Source organism: Mytilus trossulus, chromosome 13 (genome assembly GCF_036588685.1).
Source record: "Mytilus trossulus isolate FHL-02 chromosome 13, PNRI_Mtr1.1.1.hap1, whole genome shotgun sequence".
Classification (NCBI taxonomy): Eukaryota; Metazoa; Mollusca; class Bivalvia; order Mytilida; family Mytilidae; genus Mytilus; species Mytilus trossulus.
The window spans coordinates 49,613,949-49,633,629 of NC_086385.1; the positions used below are offsets into that span (position 1 = coordinate 49,613,949).

General features: G+C 31.9%; 1 protein-coding gene across 1 annotated transcript; it reads left to right on the top strand.

Moving 5' to 3' along the window:
- Nucleotides 1-4,776: 4,776 nt before the first annotated feature.
- LOC134694445 (chorion peroxidase-like) lies at nucleotides 4,777-19,442 on the top strand. Its single transcript, XM_063555457.1, has 10 exons — nucleotides 4,777-4,837; nucleotides 6,936-7,070; nucleotides 7,535-7,649; nucleotides 8,896-8,999; nucleotides 9,566-9,664; nucleotides 13,377-13,878; nucleotides 14,976-15,176; nucleotides 16,592-16,758; nucleotides 17,272-17,380; nucleotides 19,376-19,442. The coding sequence occupies exons 1-10, from the start codon at nucleotides 4,777-4,779 to the stop codon at nucleotides 19,440-19,442; spliced, it is 1,560 nt and encodes a 519-aa protein (XP_063411527.1).
- Nucleotides 19,443-19,681: the final 239 nt, after the last annotated feature.

Here is a 19,681-nt window from a genome sequence, read left to right on the forward strand (position 1 = left end):
TCTAGCAAAGCAATTCGGATACTCAAAAATTGTTTTCAAACCGTTAAATGTTAGCCTTACAGTATGGGATTTAAAAAAAAATCTATTCATAAAACAATTTTTTTTTTATGGGAAATAACCTCGTCCGGTAACAAATTTATTTAAAAAACTAATCACTTAAATTCGAATCCGGGTACGATAAATTATACTGTTATGATCTCTTGAAAGTTCAAGACTCAATTACATTAAGTCAAAACTAAGAGGGCGACATTGCAAGGTCATTCACAGTTATAAGACACAAAGACTAGACAAGATTATGTAAAAAAAATATTTAAAGAACAAAATGAACAAATTATTGCTAAGACATTTTGAATGTAAATAATATAAACCGGAGCAATATCTTGGGTTTTACCAATACTCGAAAGTGAGCGATGATAGTGGAAACATATGTTGTTAATCAGGAAGATAAGATTTTTGGTTATCCTCAATGTTATATCTTTGAAATTGAATAGAATAATCCTTTTAACCCTGCAAAAGAGAGTATTATCTTATGCTCTCAATAATGATGTTTGTGTCTCGATACCAGAAGATTCTAAAACAAGTGTGTTGATCGTGCAATCTGTGAACTGCTAATGGACCAGTTCTGATGATGATGTCTTTTTTTTGTGACATTGTAACTGGTAGTATATTTGTATGCCTGACGAGTCATGCTTTGCCGGAGACGTTAACATTGTATACGCACCCAGTGTCGCTCCAATTGACAAAGATGGCATTATATGAAAATTCTTGTCATATAGGCTTTAACTGTGTCGGTTGTTTTAATTCAATCAAATATTAGTCTTTTAGAAATCCTGACTTGTGAAATCGATAGACCAACTTCGGGCGCCTTAAATTTATAATAATAATGCAATTGCAAAGACTGTTAAACAATAAACATCTGTAGCATAAATGGGTTTTTTCTCGAATTGATCCTACATTGATATCAACCTTTAAGTTTAAGTTAAATTTAGATTCTTTTGATGAAAATTATAGATTGATTCAAAATGAATTAACGTTACTAGCAATAATATGTATTGCTCCGTTATAATCTTATGATTAAAATCCACATCTGCTGCAGCTATTTTTAAAAGAACTATTCGACATCTCCAAGGAAGTGTTCATTTGTTAAATCTGAAATGTGAAAATGTAGTCATTCATCTATTAAAATTTGATTACGTGTGTTGGTTGGCTAATGGAATTTTCGTTGTTGAAGGCCGTACGGTGACTTATAGCTGTTAATTTCTGTATCATTTGGTCTTTTGTGGGGAGTTGTCTCATTTGCAATCATACCAAATCTTCTTTTTATTTTTAACCGATGAGTCATTAATGATTATTTGATTGATTGTTTGATACTTGTCTGCTAGATATATATTGAAGAATGTATCATTCAGGTTCAAGATATATATCTAGATACATTATGTATAAGAAGATGTGGTATGAGTGCCAACGAGACAAATCTCCATCAAAGTCACAAGTTGTTAATTTAATTCATTGTGGTAAGTCAAAGTACGGCATCCAAAAAGTAAAATCACAAAAATACTGAACTCCGAGTAAAATTCAAAACGGAAAGTCTCCAATTTAAATGGCAAAATTAAATAACAAAACATTTCAAACGAATTGACAAACACTGTCATATTCCTGTTTGGTTGAGATATTATCAAATGTAGAAAAATGGTGGATTGAACCTGGTTGTATACCGCTTAACCTATTTGTATGACTTGTATGACAGCCGAATCAAATTCCGTTATATTTACAACGGTGCGTGTACAAAACAGAAATAGTATCATGGTCACAGTAGTCATCGCTGTGTTACAATCTCAAAACAAAAAAACATTTACAAAATAGCACAAAAAGCATCCATCAAATTAAAAAAATACTTTCACTGCTTCATGTGTTTGGGCGTCAGAAAATGTAAACGCCACATAGGAAGACATTTTGTCGTTCAATGTGTATTAAAAAATCTATAATTTCATATTGGGATTGGTGGTATACAGGGTAAAAAAATCAAAAGTTCTGTTAGAATTAATTTTAAAAAAGACCAAGATTTAAAATAATCCAGAAGTTCTTTAGAATATTTAAGAATACATATATGGTTAATACAATTACGCGAGTAAATAATTTTGTCGTTTGTCGTTCAACATATTTTCAAATTTTTAATAGAACAAGAACATCATGACATATAATAGAACAATGACTTAATGACGGGATCTTTTAAAGTACAGAGTCACGTTATAAGAACAAAAGAAATACAAACAAAAAACATATTCAAAACACATTAGCAAAAATGAAAAATAATGCAAACACATTGACGGGATGTATAAGTACTGAGCCACGTCAAATGGATAGAACACAAAAAAATCAAACAGTAAAAGTAATATTAATAATTGAACAAAGACAAACGAAAGAACATTATAACCCGTTGTTAATTAATAAACAACGTCCGTACGCAGAATCTATACATCAAGACCGTCATGTACTGTTTGTGAAGTTGATACGGAGCTTTGACTCCTCACTTTCCACAGCAAGCTAGCAAGGGCATAACAATAACTAGTGTAAACCAGTAAAACCGAAAAACCCTCAGTCTACTCTTTATAAAAAAAAAAAAACGAGAAACGAGAAACACTTATGAACCGCATCAACAAACACAAACTGTCTAAGGACAGATGAAAACAAATCCAGCTCTTTTAAACTTTGAACAGAAGTCAACGTTACGTGAAATAGTTTAACATCACAGCATAGAACGACACAGTATACAATATGAATTGAAATGGTTGAACTTGATCAACAAAAAACAAGAAAATATGAATCAACTCAAATGGGGAAATACTTACACAAAAAATCAGAAAGACAACTATGACATTGGACAGACTGCCGGAAAAAAATAGCGTTCACAGGTAAATATAATTGTGTTGTAAAGACTACGTGGAATATGGCGATATTTTTGCAACATAAATAAATTTGTTATGAAAGATGGCTTTATTCATTTACAAATAGACACAGGCGGTCAGATTGTTTACTATCACAGCGAAAAAAGATGTAAATGCATGTTCGAAAGGATTAATCATAAATTATGAACAAATTACAAGTAACAATCACAAAATGATCACTAGTTGTGCGATGACACTCTATTTTTGTTTTTTTATGTTTTGAGTAATTAGATATGCATACTATTGTAAGTATCTGACAAGGAAGACCAATTTTGTTATTGCCAATGACAATATATCCACCAAAGATGATTATTAATAAATGTGTTTGGTACTATATGGCCTTCGATAATGAGCAAAAACGTGATTTAGAGTCTCTTTCAAGGGCACCAGTATAACAAACAAAGGCAACAGCAGTATATAGCTGTTCGAAATTCATAAATCAATAAAGAAAAAATCCGGGTTACAAACTAAACCTGTGTCAAACGTATCAAATATAAGAGAACGACGAAACAACATAAACACAACAAACTGTTACTAGAAAATTTAAAAAAATAATTAACGGCCCTTACGTAGAAACGAGGACTTATTACGTCAGATTAACAAACCAAAAACAGCCTTTTGTATATCATGAGTATTAACTGATCGGGTTCAGCAGGTGTGCGAGGTCTGGACCAGTCATAATACCGTTTGTGTTATATAATAACCTTTAAATATGTATTGAAACGTAGTCGGTAAAAGCTTAGAAAAGGAATGAACTACGAAATGCAGTTGGAAAAAGCACCACTGATTCCATCGACACTAGGCACCAGAACAAACACAAAACTAAAAGGAAAAAAATCTTTGTTAATCTAGAAAGGATGTCGTATCACTATGTGACTGCTTCTATCCCATTAGGTTTACAAGTTAATCCCATTGCATTGAGTTATGTTCTTTTGTATGCTTAGTGACAATTTATGAGTCAGACATCGTGTTGACATTTAAAAAAAAAACAACCTCGTATCGTATTTTTACCGGAAGGTTAATCTATTATCCCAGATGAATAACTGAAAAATATCTTAGAGATGTTAAACATTTTTTAAAACATGCAGGAGATGGAAGTTCCATCTAAAGTTTTAAAATACCCCAGTCACCTATGTTTGTCCATGTATTATTGAGTCTTTGATGTTATATCAAATAGCATAAAAAAAAACCATTTTTTTTTACGTTCAGAAAAAAAATCGAAAAAATCCAAACAAGGTCATTTAAAAAAATATTTCAAATATATGCATTGCATGAATTACATCCATTCCAGTAGGACAAGTACAGCGATAAATAAAAACCGAAGTGAAAACGAGTGTGCTAAGGGAGTCACTGATCACTTGTTATCGCCTTTATGATTTGTTTTCCATAACATCTAGAAAAAGTCTTAACTTCGAAGGTTAACTAGAAATATGTTATCTATAAATATGCATCGATAAGTCTAGGCTAAAATTAGATAAATCACTGATTTAATCCGCTATTGTTTAAAAAGCGAAAGCTGTACGCCATATTTGAATGACATACAACGTTGCATCAAAAGATTTGTTATCACGGCCTTTTCGCTGCGTTTGCATTGGAGTGCATTAGAGGTTTTTGGAAGGTAAATATTATATATTAATAAAATATTAGACTGATAGTGAAGTATATTCCCGATGTCTTTTAAAGAGCCGTTGAAATTTAAAAACAATTGAAAAGTCAAATGCAGACTTTTGATATAATAAATAAAAACATCAACTAGATTTCCCAAAAGTAACCCTATGTTGTTGATATATAAGCAAGAATTCGTCTATATCGGGAACAGTTGTTGCAAGGAATGGCGATATTAAAACTTCTAATATTTGTTGCCCTTGCTTGTGTTGGTGCTGATGATATCGGTAAGTACCTTATACAGTTTTTCTTGATAATAATTTATATTTTAAATCCTAATATCTGTCTCATATCTTGACTACATATTCAAAAAATTAATGAGGGTCGGTTGTGAACAAACTTACACGACTAAAAGATGATTGCATCTTCCCAATTGTGTGTAACAACATTCCAGAAGCGCCTGCATACAAAATTGATACAATATTCCGTACTTGTATTTACAATTATGATTTTATTGACAGAGGCTTGCCGCTCACAAGGATTTTATATAACTAGGAATTCCAAATGGAGAAATTGAAATCAACACTTCGTAAATTTTACGGACGCTATGACAAATTTGTTGACTGTTACGAAAAATTGTATTTTGTGTTTCACAAATGATATCGATTATGTTCCTTATGTCGTTATTTCAATCCCGTACCCTTTCCACGAATGTGACCTCTCAATGTAGATTATGTACTAGGTTTGTGGTAACACGCGCGTCACGTCGGGTACCACATGTTGAGTAGAATTTGCATACCTTTCCGGAACACCTAATATCACTCCCAGATTTTGGTGCTCTCCATTTTGCTAAGTCTTTAGTTGTCTTTTTTGTGTCTTGTGTACTATTGTTTGCTTGTCCTTTCTGAGTCATGGCTTTGTCAGTATTTTCACCTGAGAGTTTAAATGTCCCTCAGTATCTTCCAATGTATTTTTGTCGTCAAAATGTTTGGAAAACCTAACGTTCAATTTATTTTCTTCATTTCTAAGGTTTTTTTATATAACGCCGTTGTTTTCTTGACTTTTTCTATCATTAATGATTTTTTCATCATGATGATAATCCTCATTTCCATAGTAGCTATAAACCATTTGACCAATTTCGTTTACATGCTATAGGAAAATGTCAGTTTAGAGAATTAATTAAACACAATACGTTTACTTTGAAATGTTTAAACTATCAAATAAATGAAGTTTATTCTTGTTCATGTTTTCAATGTCAGTTTATAAGAGGATCGATCGACAACAATATACTGTAAATCAAGTTATTTTCGCGGATACTTTATTTCGCGTTTTACACTTTCTTGACCCCTTCGCAGCTATTTAATTTCGAGATTTTCTTATTTACTTGATGAAGTTTATAAAGGAAAGATCAAAGATTGACAAATTCGCGACGATTTATATTCGCGTTATTTTTTTACTCGCGAAAGTTGCGAAAATAACGCGCTCGCGAAAATTAGTTGGTTTACAGTAATTACTTTTAAGCTTACATTAGTAGTTGAATTTCATTCTTAAACGGTCAATAAAGACCTGTTCGGTCTATGTTTATACTAGTATGCAGTTTGTACTCACATGAACACTAAAGCGATCAATTAGATTGTCTGACAGTCTACTGTACAAACTGTACACTAGTATAAACATAGACTGAACAGGTCTTTATTGACTTCAAACGAATATTTTGTACTTAACTGAATTTACCACATTGTCAATTCATTTTCGACTTAAAAGTCTCCTTGGTCTCTTTGTCCCTCTTGCCTTTGACTAATGTCTCGTGAATTAGTTTTGGGAAGCAATCTTGACAGTTTAATGAATTATTATGATATACTATTTTATCGCTATTTTTTATGCATGTTTCCTTTGATCTTTTTTTTGTGATAATTTTCATATCATGCCTCTCGCTTGAGATGGAAAATTATCGCTAGAAACTAAGGAGGCCACGTGGCGTTGCTAACGAAATTGACATTAAAATTGACAACGTCGTCATAGGTAAAGTAGCGATAAACAGATTATCATTGGTCATCTCAACTCGATTGCTTTTCTCACTTTCGCTGTTCCAGCTCAAGCGAGAAAATCAATCTCGTTGAGATAATCAACGATAATCTTTAAGTATAGATTACACCCGATTTTTTAATCATTTGTTTATATAAATTAATGATGACGTTGACATCAGATAAAATTGTGCTTATTAAATTAATCATAATAACACGAGTAAAAATTTATTTTTATCCAATGAAAAAGTTCGTTGTTTCAAATTCCAAATATAACAAAGGACAAATCCCAATTTGCCAAAGATAAGCTTGATCATAGTTAAGATATACAAAATAATGCATTTCCTTTTCTTATTCGCAGTGTGTGATATTAATGCTATGTACAGAACAATTGACGGATCCTGTAACAACCTTAAGAACGGAAAAGGAGCGTCAAATACTTTCTTTAAGAGGCTACCTGATGAAAATGAAAACAATGTATTTGACTACGCTGATGGTAAGAATATAAGTCTTATGTTTGTCGAACAATATTTTTTTTCTCTAAAATAATACCTTTTTTGAACTTACTTTTCTTTAATTTGACCAGGGAATTTAGTAATTGAATTCATATTAATAAGTAGTTGTTTTGTTTTACAACTCCGCGTTAATATTTAGTACAAAATTTTTACATACTGATGTCGTGATCATTGAGAGCAAAAATATCATCCAAACATCTAGTCATGTGTAAACTGCCGAAATCAAAGGGCATTACAAGTAGTGGAACAACATCTTAGAGTGTTCTTTGGTTCTCACATCAGATTTTATTTCGAAGGTTTTTTTCAGAATTTAGACATTCATTGTGATCTTGGTGATTCGTAACAGAAACAATTTTGTTTTTTTCTTAAGGATGCTCTGCTCATCTTGTGTTTAATCGTTTTGCCAGTTTTTCGGAATTAATTGTCTTCTGTTTATTTTTTGTAGGGATAGGATTACCCCGTGCTGCAAAAAATGGTGATGAATTACCAAACGCTCGTTTAATTTCACAGGCAATAATGGACGAAAAATTAGGACCACCTATACAGAGAGATAGAACCAGGTCTGCACAGGTAGCATCGCACGCCCAACTACTAGCACATGACGTCATTCAAACTGAAATACCATGTAAATACCTTATTATTTAATTTTCTAATATCGCACTTTTCAAAGAATTTTGCAATTTTGTCTATTGCATATATATGATATAGCTTCCTTCTAATATTTATTTAGTTTCTCTATATTTACTAATAATAAAATCTAACAAAGCTTTATTGTTCAATACACCAGAAACATGTTCCGTCCACATATGTAGCAAAAAGATCCAAAAAGACGATTATCACAAAAGTCAAACGACTAGAATCTGAACAAGGGGTAGTAACAACAGCAGACAAAACACTAGCTGAGGATGCAAAAAAAAGTTACTCACGATTTGTTGATCATTATATCGGACAGTAATAAAATTTGATGTTTAACTTCTATAAGAGATTTATCTTAAAATGACTGTATACTTTTCTTTTTGAAGCATTTAATGAGAATGACTGCTGTGCAATTCCAAACAGATATGAGTATGTATATTCTTGCTAAATTAGCTTTGCTTTTTCTATGAATCATTTGTGTATTAGAATGCAATGATAATAACTGCCGTATCTAATTTTGGAGGAGTCAAAAAAATTTTCAATGTCTTTTCTACTGCAAAAATTGCTTCGGGATAAACCTCGTAAAATTGTGATATGACATTTTTTATTTCGATACCAGTATATGTATACATAATTTCTTAAATCGTCATGATTGTAAATCTAGCATTTCGTATACATCGTCCTAAAAGTGTAATTGTATGAGAAAAAAATGTATTGGAATTGTACAGTCCTTAATGTAAAAGACATATGTAACCTTTGTTAATTTCTTTTCCGTGCATTTAAAATTAGAACAGACATGTTATAAGTTACCAATACTTAATACAGATTAGTATTCTTCTCGGATGTATTCATTTATCAGTTATATATCTTTTATGTATTTATTTATGACATATTGTATTTGCATATATTATATTTGTACTGATGAGCATCATTTGCTCAAAGTAATAAAGAATTGAAATTGAATATACTTTAGTCAATCCATCAAAATATGTTATTGTTGAGATGTTTTTTCTCTATCACGCCTACTCTCTTTATACTAGACTTAAAATAAAAAAAGAAATATACGAAAAACAAAATGAAAAATAAATGCAATGCAGTTGCAGGATGCTGGAATATCTTAATGAATCAAGGATTAACAATTTTGTAACATAAAATTCTTGTTTGTTTAAGTCGTGATTTTTGTTTTCCACTTGAAATTCCAAAGAATGATACTGATTTACCACCAGGATGTATTAACTTTGTAAGAGCAACAGGAAAACTGGATGAAGAGGGAGGTAGGTACATCGTTAAAAGTACGGGTAGTTTGTAAGTTTATAAAAGATCATGAATTATGTAATGTTTGCTTGATTATGAAAAAAATAATCAATAATTGAAACATACAATTGTGTATATTATTTCCTGGTTTTGGTTAATTTGGTCAGCAAAAATAAAACATATTTGAAGAAATTATGATATCTAAAAGCACTTTGATACATTCAAAAATTAAATACTCTAAAACACTTTTTTGCATATAATGATAATTGCTGATTAACAAGTCCCCACCTGTTTGTGATTTTCGTCTCTTATGGTATGGATTATTATAACAGTTACTGTAAATCCGGAAATTTCGCGATTTGAAGACTGAATTCATATTCATACTGGTTTCCTTTTACGATTTCGGAATAGTGTATATTCATATACGATGTTGGTCCTATCCATCCAGTTCGAATGAAATTTCGCAGTATTTTTAATTTTGTGAATCCTTTACCACAAAACTGGCGAAAATTTAAAATGCTGCAAAGATTGCCATGCCTGCAGTAAAAGTATACATATTGTTTCATGCATTTTATCCGTATTGTAGTACGGCAACAGACAAACCTCGCAACAGCCTTTGTTGATGCCAGTGTTGTTTATGGAAGTACTCCAGAGTTGACCAAAATGTTGCGTGTGCCTGATAGCTGTGAGTGTTTGGATTTGAATCTTCTTCAACTTTTGAATAACTTAATATTACCAACTTCACAAATAAAAACCTTAAAAGGAAAATCACAACACTACTGAATTATGAGGGAAATTCAAAATAGATGTACTAATCAAATGTCAAAATCAAAAGATCAGACCAATGGATACCTACTGTAATATTTCTGACTTGGTACAGACATTTTCTCATGTAGATAATGGGGAATTAAACCTGGTTTTATAGCTAGCTAAACATCTCACTTGTATTACAGTCGCATCAAATTCAATCATATTGACAACGATGTGTGAACAAAACAAACTGTCATAATAGGTAAAAATGTCAAAAATTGTGGTACAGCAGTCAACATTCTATAATTATCTTAGTCACTATAAAAACAAACAAATATGTAACAAAGAAGCTTAAAAAACACCGAAACAACTATAATATATCTCTTAAAAATAAAATGTTAGGTTAATATGGACCAATATCATCGAAATAGAATGTAAGTACAACATTTTCATTCACTATTTGTATTAATACTGTACATTCATGTCCATACATTTTCATTTAATGATACGATCTAGAAACTCTGCTTGCTTTTAGAATGTTTCATTATTAAATTCTTAAGTGATATGTTCAAAATTCTAGTGTAAATTCGACGCAAAGGAATTGGAATGCAATTGAACACATATGTATATCCTTACAAATAATACAAATACTTTTGCAAAGGTTTGTATGGGATTCTTAACCTTTTCATTATTTATGGATTACACTTACTCACTTTGCCTTCACTTGATTTTCACGCAAATATATCCATTAAAATGCATTTTAGAATATAACAAGACGTGGTATTTTTAATATACATAAAATATGGATTAACATTTAGCTTTATGTTAGCGATTTCTTAGTAGTACATAATTAAGCATTCAATGTGAATATGTTAATGTAGCAATCAATAATAAATAATTCTCATTAGTGACCATTGAGGTTTTCCGAAATAGTTTGCCATATACAGGTGAGGTTATCATCTCCTTCGATTTAAATTATTTTCATTTGGACATTTTCATTCACTACCGCGGTTTGTTTTCTTTATCTCAGATTTGTTGAAAACCGAAGACAATCTTCTACCAACACCAGCAGGGGTAAACTCATGCTTTGATCCCGTTATACCAACGAGATGTCCTGTAGCAGGTATTAGTCATAGTTTTTGGGTACCAAAATCTCTAGTTTAATAGGGATTTTTCAACGATTTCATCTCCGAATACTTCTTTGTATTTACTACGGTAATAAATATATATTGGTAGTATCACCCAATATCGTGTTGATGAAATTAAAACTAAAAACGTTTATGGACTGACACAAATCAAAAAATAATTGTATGTTTATTAATTAACTTACTTTAATTCAGTCAAATTTTTATAAAATATCTTTATAAATTAAGTATTACTTGTTTTGGGGGATTTTACAATAGCATGTCTTCTTGTAATGTTAATGACAAAGTTGAATAAAATATTTTATGAAGTACAGCCACTATTAATTAAAGTTGTGTGGGAAGGCAATATGTTGTATGTATTAGTACATGTAATACGTTTGGTAAGTTAATCTTGCTTATCGAAACTAAGAACATTTGTTGTAATACTAATACTTTTGTTATTCATAATGCTCTTATTTCAATATGAAGTCCTTGTCTTGTGCTGCTTTATGAAGTTTCTTTTGTTGATTTTAGACCAAAATTTTTTTATGTACATGTCTGAAAACAGAAAATTTTGTATTTGTGTTATTAGGTCTTTCCACTTTTCTGTGGAAAGACCTATTGTTTTTCTTCTGATTATTTTTTTTTTCTTCCGCCTAATTTTGTTCTTGCGATAAACATTTGTTTCGCAATATGTCGCTTAGATATTTGGTATATGATATCGAACAGTTTATGCGCTTTTGAAATTTACCCTGCGTAAACGAATACTTTTCTTTGTAGGAATTATCTCCCCAAACACTGTTTTCCTTGTTAGCGCAACTCCTTCGCAACCGTAAAATATTATGAAAAATTTATTTTACCAAATTGCTCGTTATATCCTTCGCATGATTTGTCCCATTTTGACTGAAGTGATATGAACGCTCCATATGAGAGTTATTTCCCCTTATGCATTTGATATAAGTGATCTTGTAAATCATAAGTGCTAGAGACCAAGGATCTTTTGATTTGAGGTCCTTGGTCCAAAAAAATTAAAAATAGGTCAAAGTCAAAGGTCAAGGTCAAATTCTAAATTTTGATTTTGGCTTATTTACACTCTTTTCATTAACTTTATAAGATTTCGACAAATTATTTTTACTATATTGTTAGTTGCGACATGTCATAACTGATAAATTTTGATTGGAAGGGTGCGTAGACAATAAATGGGAGTTTTTGCCCCTTTTATATTTAGAATTATGCGTAAAGAGATATTACTCATGAACCATACATAATACAGACCTAGGGTCTTTTGATTTGGAATCCTTGGTTTATGACCTTAAAATTGAAAGGTTAATTGGACGTTCTAGATTTTGACCTTTGCTTGAAATTCATATTTATATATCATTAAGCCATAGGAACTGACATTTTCAACTGAATTTTAATATTTTCATATCAAAATAGATACTTATTGATGGAAAGACCTTCAATTGTTCTTTGAACAATTGGTTTTCAATTCTTATAGTTATGGTTTCTGTAATTTTGAATTTTGAGTTTTATTGCAAACCTTTTATCGTTTTTGTAAATTAAGGATATCATCTCCTCTCCTTTAAAAAAACAAGCGTTGTAAAACGCTATAAAAAGTAGACATTATTAAGATAAAGGAACTTGAACAAAAACAAATGGTCGGTGTCCTTGTTATTCTTCTTCAAATATAAGCAATGACAAATCTTCAGGGAAATTATTCTTTCTAGATTGTTCGTTCATTCACATCTGTTTCCTTCCAACAACTATAAATTTACAAATGCACCACATGGATATAAATATAAACTTCCAAATGTCTGACAAACATTTCAAGAAACAAGAATAACGAGCACTCTGAGTTGGTCACAATTTTGATAAACTTTTGGCACTGTAAAGCTTTACATAATGTGAGGACATATAAAGTCTACTAGTGAAGATTATGTGTTGTCCTTCAGTATCATTATGGTATTTGTGTCGTGTTGCTGAATTTGTACAAATACGTTTTTTTTTATATAATATAGATTAGACCGTTGGTTTTCCCGTTTGCATGGTTTTACACTAGTAATTTTGGGACCCTTTAAAGCTTGTTGTTCGGTGTGAGCCAAGGCTCCGTGTTGAAGGCCGTACATTGACCTATAATGATTTACTTTTTTTAAATTGTTATTTGGATGGAGAATTGTCTCATTGGCACTCACATCACATCTTCCTATATCTATCAACAGAATGTTTTGGTACATCTTTACATCCTCATGTATTATACTTGGCAAATAGATAATATTAAGAAGTGATGAGACAGTACTCGCACATACTTGTGATCTTTCAAAGTCGGACATATTGTCGTTATCTTATGTAAATGTAGATACTTATTTCAGATATAAATGTATCAAAACTGAAAGGAATACAGACTTCTTATCGGAATATGCTGTTCTATTTGTCATATGCTCTTGGAATGTTGCATAACATGATATAGCAATTATCTTTTTATTACTTTTATATTATATCTTAAAAAATAATTTCAATTTTTAGGTGACAGTCGGGTAGCGGAAGTACCCATGCTAAGTGTTCAGCATTTAGCATGGCATAGGGAACATAACCGTATTGCTTCAGAACTGCGCACACTGAACCCACACTGGAAAGATGAAACGGTTTTCCAGGAAGCGCGGAAGATAGTTATAGCTATGTTTCAGCATATAACCTTTAATGACTTTCTACCTCTAATTCTTGGTCAAGCGGCAATGAAGAGATTTGAGTTATTCTCGCGAGATGTGAAGGAGGGTGTGTTCAGTGATCTATATGATGTAGATATGAATCCACAAGTATTGGGTTCTGTCAATGTGGCAGCACATCGCTTTGGTCACTCCCAGGTTACAAACGAGCAGAACTTTGTGGATGAAGACTGCAACACAGTGACTGTCAATAAACTGGAGGATGTTTTTGAAAGTCCTCGGCTTACTCAACAAAACTGTGGAGTAAATATTCCTTTTATTGGACGCAATTTAGCGTGCACAGCGAGTAATAGGATCGATAAGTAAGTTTAAATGATTTTGATAAGAAAGAATATAATATAACTGTGGATACATTATAATTCGTAGAATACCAATTTTCGTGTTTTTTATGGGTATGGAATAAGCACGAATTAAGATGTTCAAATGTGTACAAGTTTTGAATAGGCTTGTAAGCAGACCTTAGTCAAACTATGAAATATAATTTTCCTCAATACACTACAATTGGTACCAATGAAAATATATAGCTATGTGAATGTAAAGAAATCATCTGCTTCGTCTAGGAAAAGCTTTCTTTCAAACATGTCAAATAGGCTAAACTATGAAAAAAAATTAAAAAAAATTAGCAAAAATAATTCCATTTCTTAATCAATTGAAAGATATTTCCTATTATGATTTCCTTGATAGATGATTGCTACTCACAATGAAGCTTTTTACATGATTAAACCAAGAGTTCCAAATGGTGAAATTGAAATCAGCCCTTCGTAAATTGTACGGACGCCAGCATGAGTTGGTTGGCTATTATTATGCTTATTGAAAATCTGTTTCACAGATGATGTCAGATATGTTCCTTATGTCGTAACTACAATCCCGTTTCCTTTTCACGCATGTGACCTACCGAATTAGATTATCATAAACCGGGTTTATACTAACATGAGCAACATGACGGGTACCACATATGCAGCAGGATCTGATTATTCTTCCGAAGGACCTGCGATCACCCCCAGTTTTTATGGGGTTCGTGCTACTAAGTCTTTATTTTGTGTTTTGTTCACTAATGTTTGTCTGGGTTTTTTTTCTTTCTTTTTAAGCCATATCATTGTCAGTTTGTTTCTAATTTATGAGTTTGAATGTACCACAGGTATCTTTTGTACCTCTTTTTTAAAGGAGATGTCGTGCAACTTATTACACATTTATCGTATTTGAAACATATCATTCGATATTTGCACAAATTTAACGTTATTATGAATATTTGCTGATCACAGAATAAAAAATGTAAAAGAATTAAAGATTGACACACCTCCCGCACCGAGAATGAAAAATAATGCACTTCAACTATAAAGTGGTTCAGATTTTGATGATATATGTAACCCTTTTCATAATTTAAGCTTCTAATTTTTAGCTTTTTTGTCGATGCAATGCGTAACAGATTATACCGTAAACCAGAGCCACCGGGATCTGATATTGTCGCCAGGAACATACAGAGAGGAAGAGATTTTGGAGTGGCTGGATACAACAGATGGCGGGAATTATGCTTACTGGAGCCCATAAAATCATTTGATTCTTTTGAAAAGTTTGGGAAGGCACTTAAGGAATTATACAAGTAAGCATGAAAAGGGAAATTCAGATTTACTTGTTCTGGTTTTTTTTGTGTTTTTTTTTTACCGTACGTGTTGTGCTGCTTTAATTTCAATATGCATGTTTTTGTAGTACTGAAACTTTCTGAGTGTTTTTTTAGTATTGACAAAATTAATGTGTGTTCATGTAGCAAAGAAAATCTGATGTTAGATCGGTATCCCATGCCCTGTATCACACCTACCGTATCGCAATCATTTCTAGAACATATTGTAATAGTTTTCTAATCTCCTTACAATTATACGATACCGCATAGTTCTCGATCTTTTTGAAAAGATTTTGATTTTGACATACCTTGGCCTCGAACATCCCCGGGGGAGACATATATATATATTAGATCTACAAAATCAAACCGTTGCCGCAACAAACAGTCACTGCATTGAGATAGTTTGATTGAGAAAAATTAGCTCACCAACAGTCTGCAATAGACTACGACAATCTGCGTTAGATGTTTCCACGGTTTCGGACTGTTACACAAGCGGAATATGGTCCGATGGTACAAGATATTGAGGGTCTAGACACTCCACAAATATTGCGGAATTTTGTCCAGTGATAAACCCCGTTTTTATGCTTCAGATACGTGATGGGAGAACTCGTGTTTATACCGGCGCATGTATATTATTTTTGATTCCTCTTGTGTAAAAAAAACAAAAATAATCTGAGGTTTCGTGATGCGGGCGGCTATCTCTAATGAAAGTAAAACGGGTTTGGTACTTGTTCCGAGTAATTTAACAGCTCTTATTTTCAGAACCAAAATTCGTCAACCTCACCTCATGTATGTTATTGATCAATGTAGGGAGTTATTCCAAAAGGGGGGCTTGTTTACACATTTGCGTTAAACAATCACAAAAACTGTATCGGAGGCCCTTTATCTGCGAATATTTGATGATGAAGAAAAAAACATAGACATTATGGTAGTAGACATTTTTTTCATAAGATAGAATGAACCATCCTTCTTGTCAATATTTGTTGCAATCATTAGTTTCTAGTAAATAATATTAGTTGTTTTTCAATTAAGATAAACAATTCAAATCAAATCCCTTTTTTAGCGCTTTATCAATTTCCGATCAGTATAATCTTTGAACAAGAGTCTTCTAATTGAATAAGCTAAATTGCTCTGTTTATATGTACGATGAAATTAATTATACAAGAGAAATATCGTATCACATGCTGTATCACTGTTGACCAATCTCAGCCGTCGATTCTACGACACTCTACTTGATATTGGATACTCAGAACTATTCTCCAAATGTCAATGTCAGTCAGGTTTGGTTCCGATAATTATGATACTAATGTTGTTTTCTGAGTTAAGTATTTTGATTTTACTTTTTATCATGATACAAAATTTTAATTTTTATGGTGCCTTTATTTTTTCTATTTAAGTGATATTGATGATATAGATTTATTCGTTGGTGGACTGTTAGAAAAAGAAATGGGTTTTAATGTTGGACCCACATTTCAGTGTTTGTTGGGATTTCAATATGAACGAATGAAACAAGGCGACAGATTCTGGTATGAACGACCGAACCAGGTGTTTTCCTTTACTGAAAGTAGGTGAACCATAAATAGTTGTGTATTCTTACGTCGTATATAACGACAAGATAGTACATGCATACATTCTAGTCCTGGGAAAAACAAGAGAGTTAATTTATAAATTTATATCATCGTAATGCCGCGCGTTAATAGTATTTGTTAACAGTTTAAAAAAAAGGCATTTTATAAACTTCTACTACATTCCTGTAATGCCAATTCATTTTTTTAAATTTTATTATAAATAGTAAGCTATAGTTTGTTTCAGACAAATGAATTTTCGGACGATATAGATTACCACAAATATAAATAAGCATTTGCCTTCATAGTTGTTGCGTTATCGTCAGTTTTTAAATGATATCGATAACACTCGGTTGAGGCCAGTCTTTAACGTGTTGTTCCTTCGATGTTTGTTGGGTTTTTTTTGCTGTGCATACATGTATACTGATTTTGTGTCATTGATGAATAGCCGAACTCCTGTTTTGTCTTTATTATACCAAAATTGTTATTTTTAAATGATTGTTTTTTTTCAGAGCAACTTAGATCTATAAAAGAAAACGCACGTGTATCCAAAATATTTTGCCGTAATCTTGGTATTGAAAAAATACAGGAAAATATGTTTCTTCTACATCAAAGCAAAAGGTAAGTTCTTTGAAATGCAAACAAAAAAATCAAACACCTTGCATTAACATTGCTTTCATTTGAAATTAATCACCGAGTCTTACTTTGAATCATTTACTCTCGTGTTACTTGTAAATTAAAAAAAAATTATAGAATTGTATTTGCATAATGAAGTACATAAAGAGGATTCACATATTTAAATATCCAAATAGAAAAGTTTAAGTCGTTTATCATCCTTATTAAATTGTATAAAAAGTAGCATTTGATTACGAACAAATAGAGATATGGGAAGATGTGGTATGAGTGCCAATGAGACAACTCTCTATCCATGTAACAATTTACAATTGTAAACCATTATTGGTCAAGGCACGGCCTTTAACACGGCGCCTTAGTTCACACCGAACAGCAAGCTAAATATAAAGGGCCCCAAAACTTTCTAGTGTGAAACCATTAAAACGGGATAATCAACGGTCTAATCTATATAAAAACGGGAAACGAGAAACACGTATGAACTACATAAACAGACGACAACTACTGTACATCAAATTCCTGACTTAGGACAGGTGAAAACATATGGCTGATAACATATACAAGAAAACCTGTCATTAAACATAACTTTGTGTTTTGCCCTCTGAAAACAAGGGGGAAAACACGCTATAAAACGAATGGAAGGACTGTGCTTATGTATCATAACCTTGATGACATGAAGTGAATAAGCATACCACAAACATCATAACGACTTTAAAAGGTTATAGGTGTTCAAATGTTTAACATTACTGCATAGGAACAAAATTGCCTTTTCACATTTCATTCGAAAAAAAACTGTTTGTAGATCCTTTTCTCTCCCGATTGACATTTTTTTTAGAAATAGAAGCTAAGTGGTATGAGATTCGCTCATTTTTGAAGGTCATATGGTGACCTTTATTTGTTAATTTCTGCGTAATTTTTTTAATCACTTGTGGTAAGAGCTTTCATTGGCAATCATACCAGATTTTCTTTTTATATGAACAATAGAAAGTCTTTATTTTATTTTAAAATACTTTCTATAAAAACCTTTATCATAGATTCATTTATATTCGTTGCATACTAGTTTTCGTGGATTTCGTTGTAACCAGGAAACCACGTATTCAAATGTTCAACGAATTACACATTTTCAAAAGGAATGTATGCAGACTTTGTCAAAACCACGAAATTAAATATCCACGAATATGCAAGTTTTCCTCAATCCACGAACTTTGGTAACAACTAAAATTAAAAAAAATTGTAAGGGTTCCGCGAAATCAGCTGTCTAGCATACTTTTGCTGTTAATCAAAGGCTCAACAAAAATGAGGAACCACATTTATAAAATTATTCCTTTCGATACTATCTTTTGAATATAAAAAGCTTCTGTCCAAGTTCGGTAAAAATCCAGGAAAGTTTATGAATCTAATAAATGTTTTAAAAACTTTAACAACAGACTGTATGTAATGTTAACTGGAAGACAAACTAAGTTCATTTATATGCAAAATACGGAAAGCAGGTACAAAATTTTAACAAAATTTCCTTCTACATATAAGCTTTTTATCAAAAACAAGCTTCTGTCCAAGTGTAGTAGAAATCCAGAATAGTTTAAGAGAGTTATTAAAAATTTTAAAAATCTAACCACAGAGTGAATGTGATGTTTCCTGGCAGAAAAAAGTCCATTTATAACATGAATAAGTAAAATATGGAAAAAAATGGATTTTTTGTTTTACAAAATTTGCTTCTCGATACTATCATATGATCATAATTAAACAAGCTTCTGTTCAAGTTTGGTACAAATCCAGGATAGTTTCAGAACGTTATTCAGAACGTTACGAAAATAAAAAATAAACATTAACCACAGAGTGAATATGTGTGGACGCCGCCGACGACGCCGACGGAATGTAGGATCGCTATGTCTCGCATTTTCGACTAAAGTCGAAGGCTCGGCAATGAATCCATAGTATCTGCTGAAGTTTCAGTTGTTCTGACATGATGTATTTATCTTTTTCTAGGAACAAAAGAGTTGCATGTAACGATATACCAGACATAGACTTAACTCTTTGGCAGGAGCACTATTAGTTTGGATTCTTCACAACTTTAGTATTGTTTATATTATCTGCCAACTTATAATTTGTGATTATTGATTTATAACAAACACTAATAAATGGTACTTTTAGTGACCATGAGACCCGGGTGATAAGTTGAAATAATCCCTTCGAAAATTGTATAGACGACATCAAGATGTGGTTGGCTATTATGCAATATCTGTTCACAGGTGTCGATGGAAGTGTTCATAAGTCAAATCTACAATATCTGTT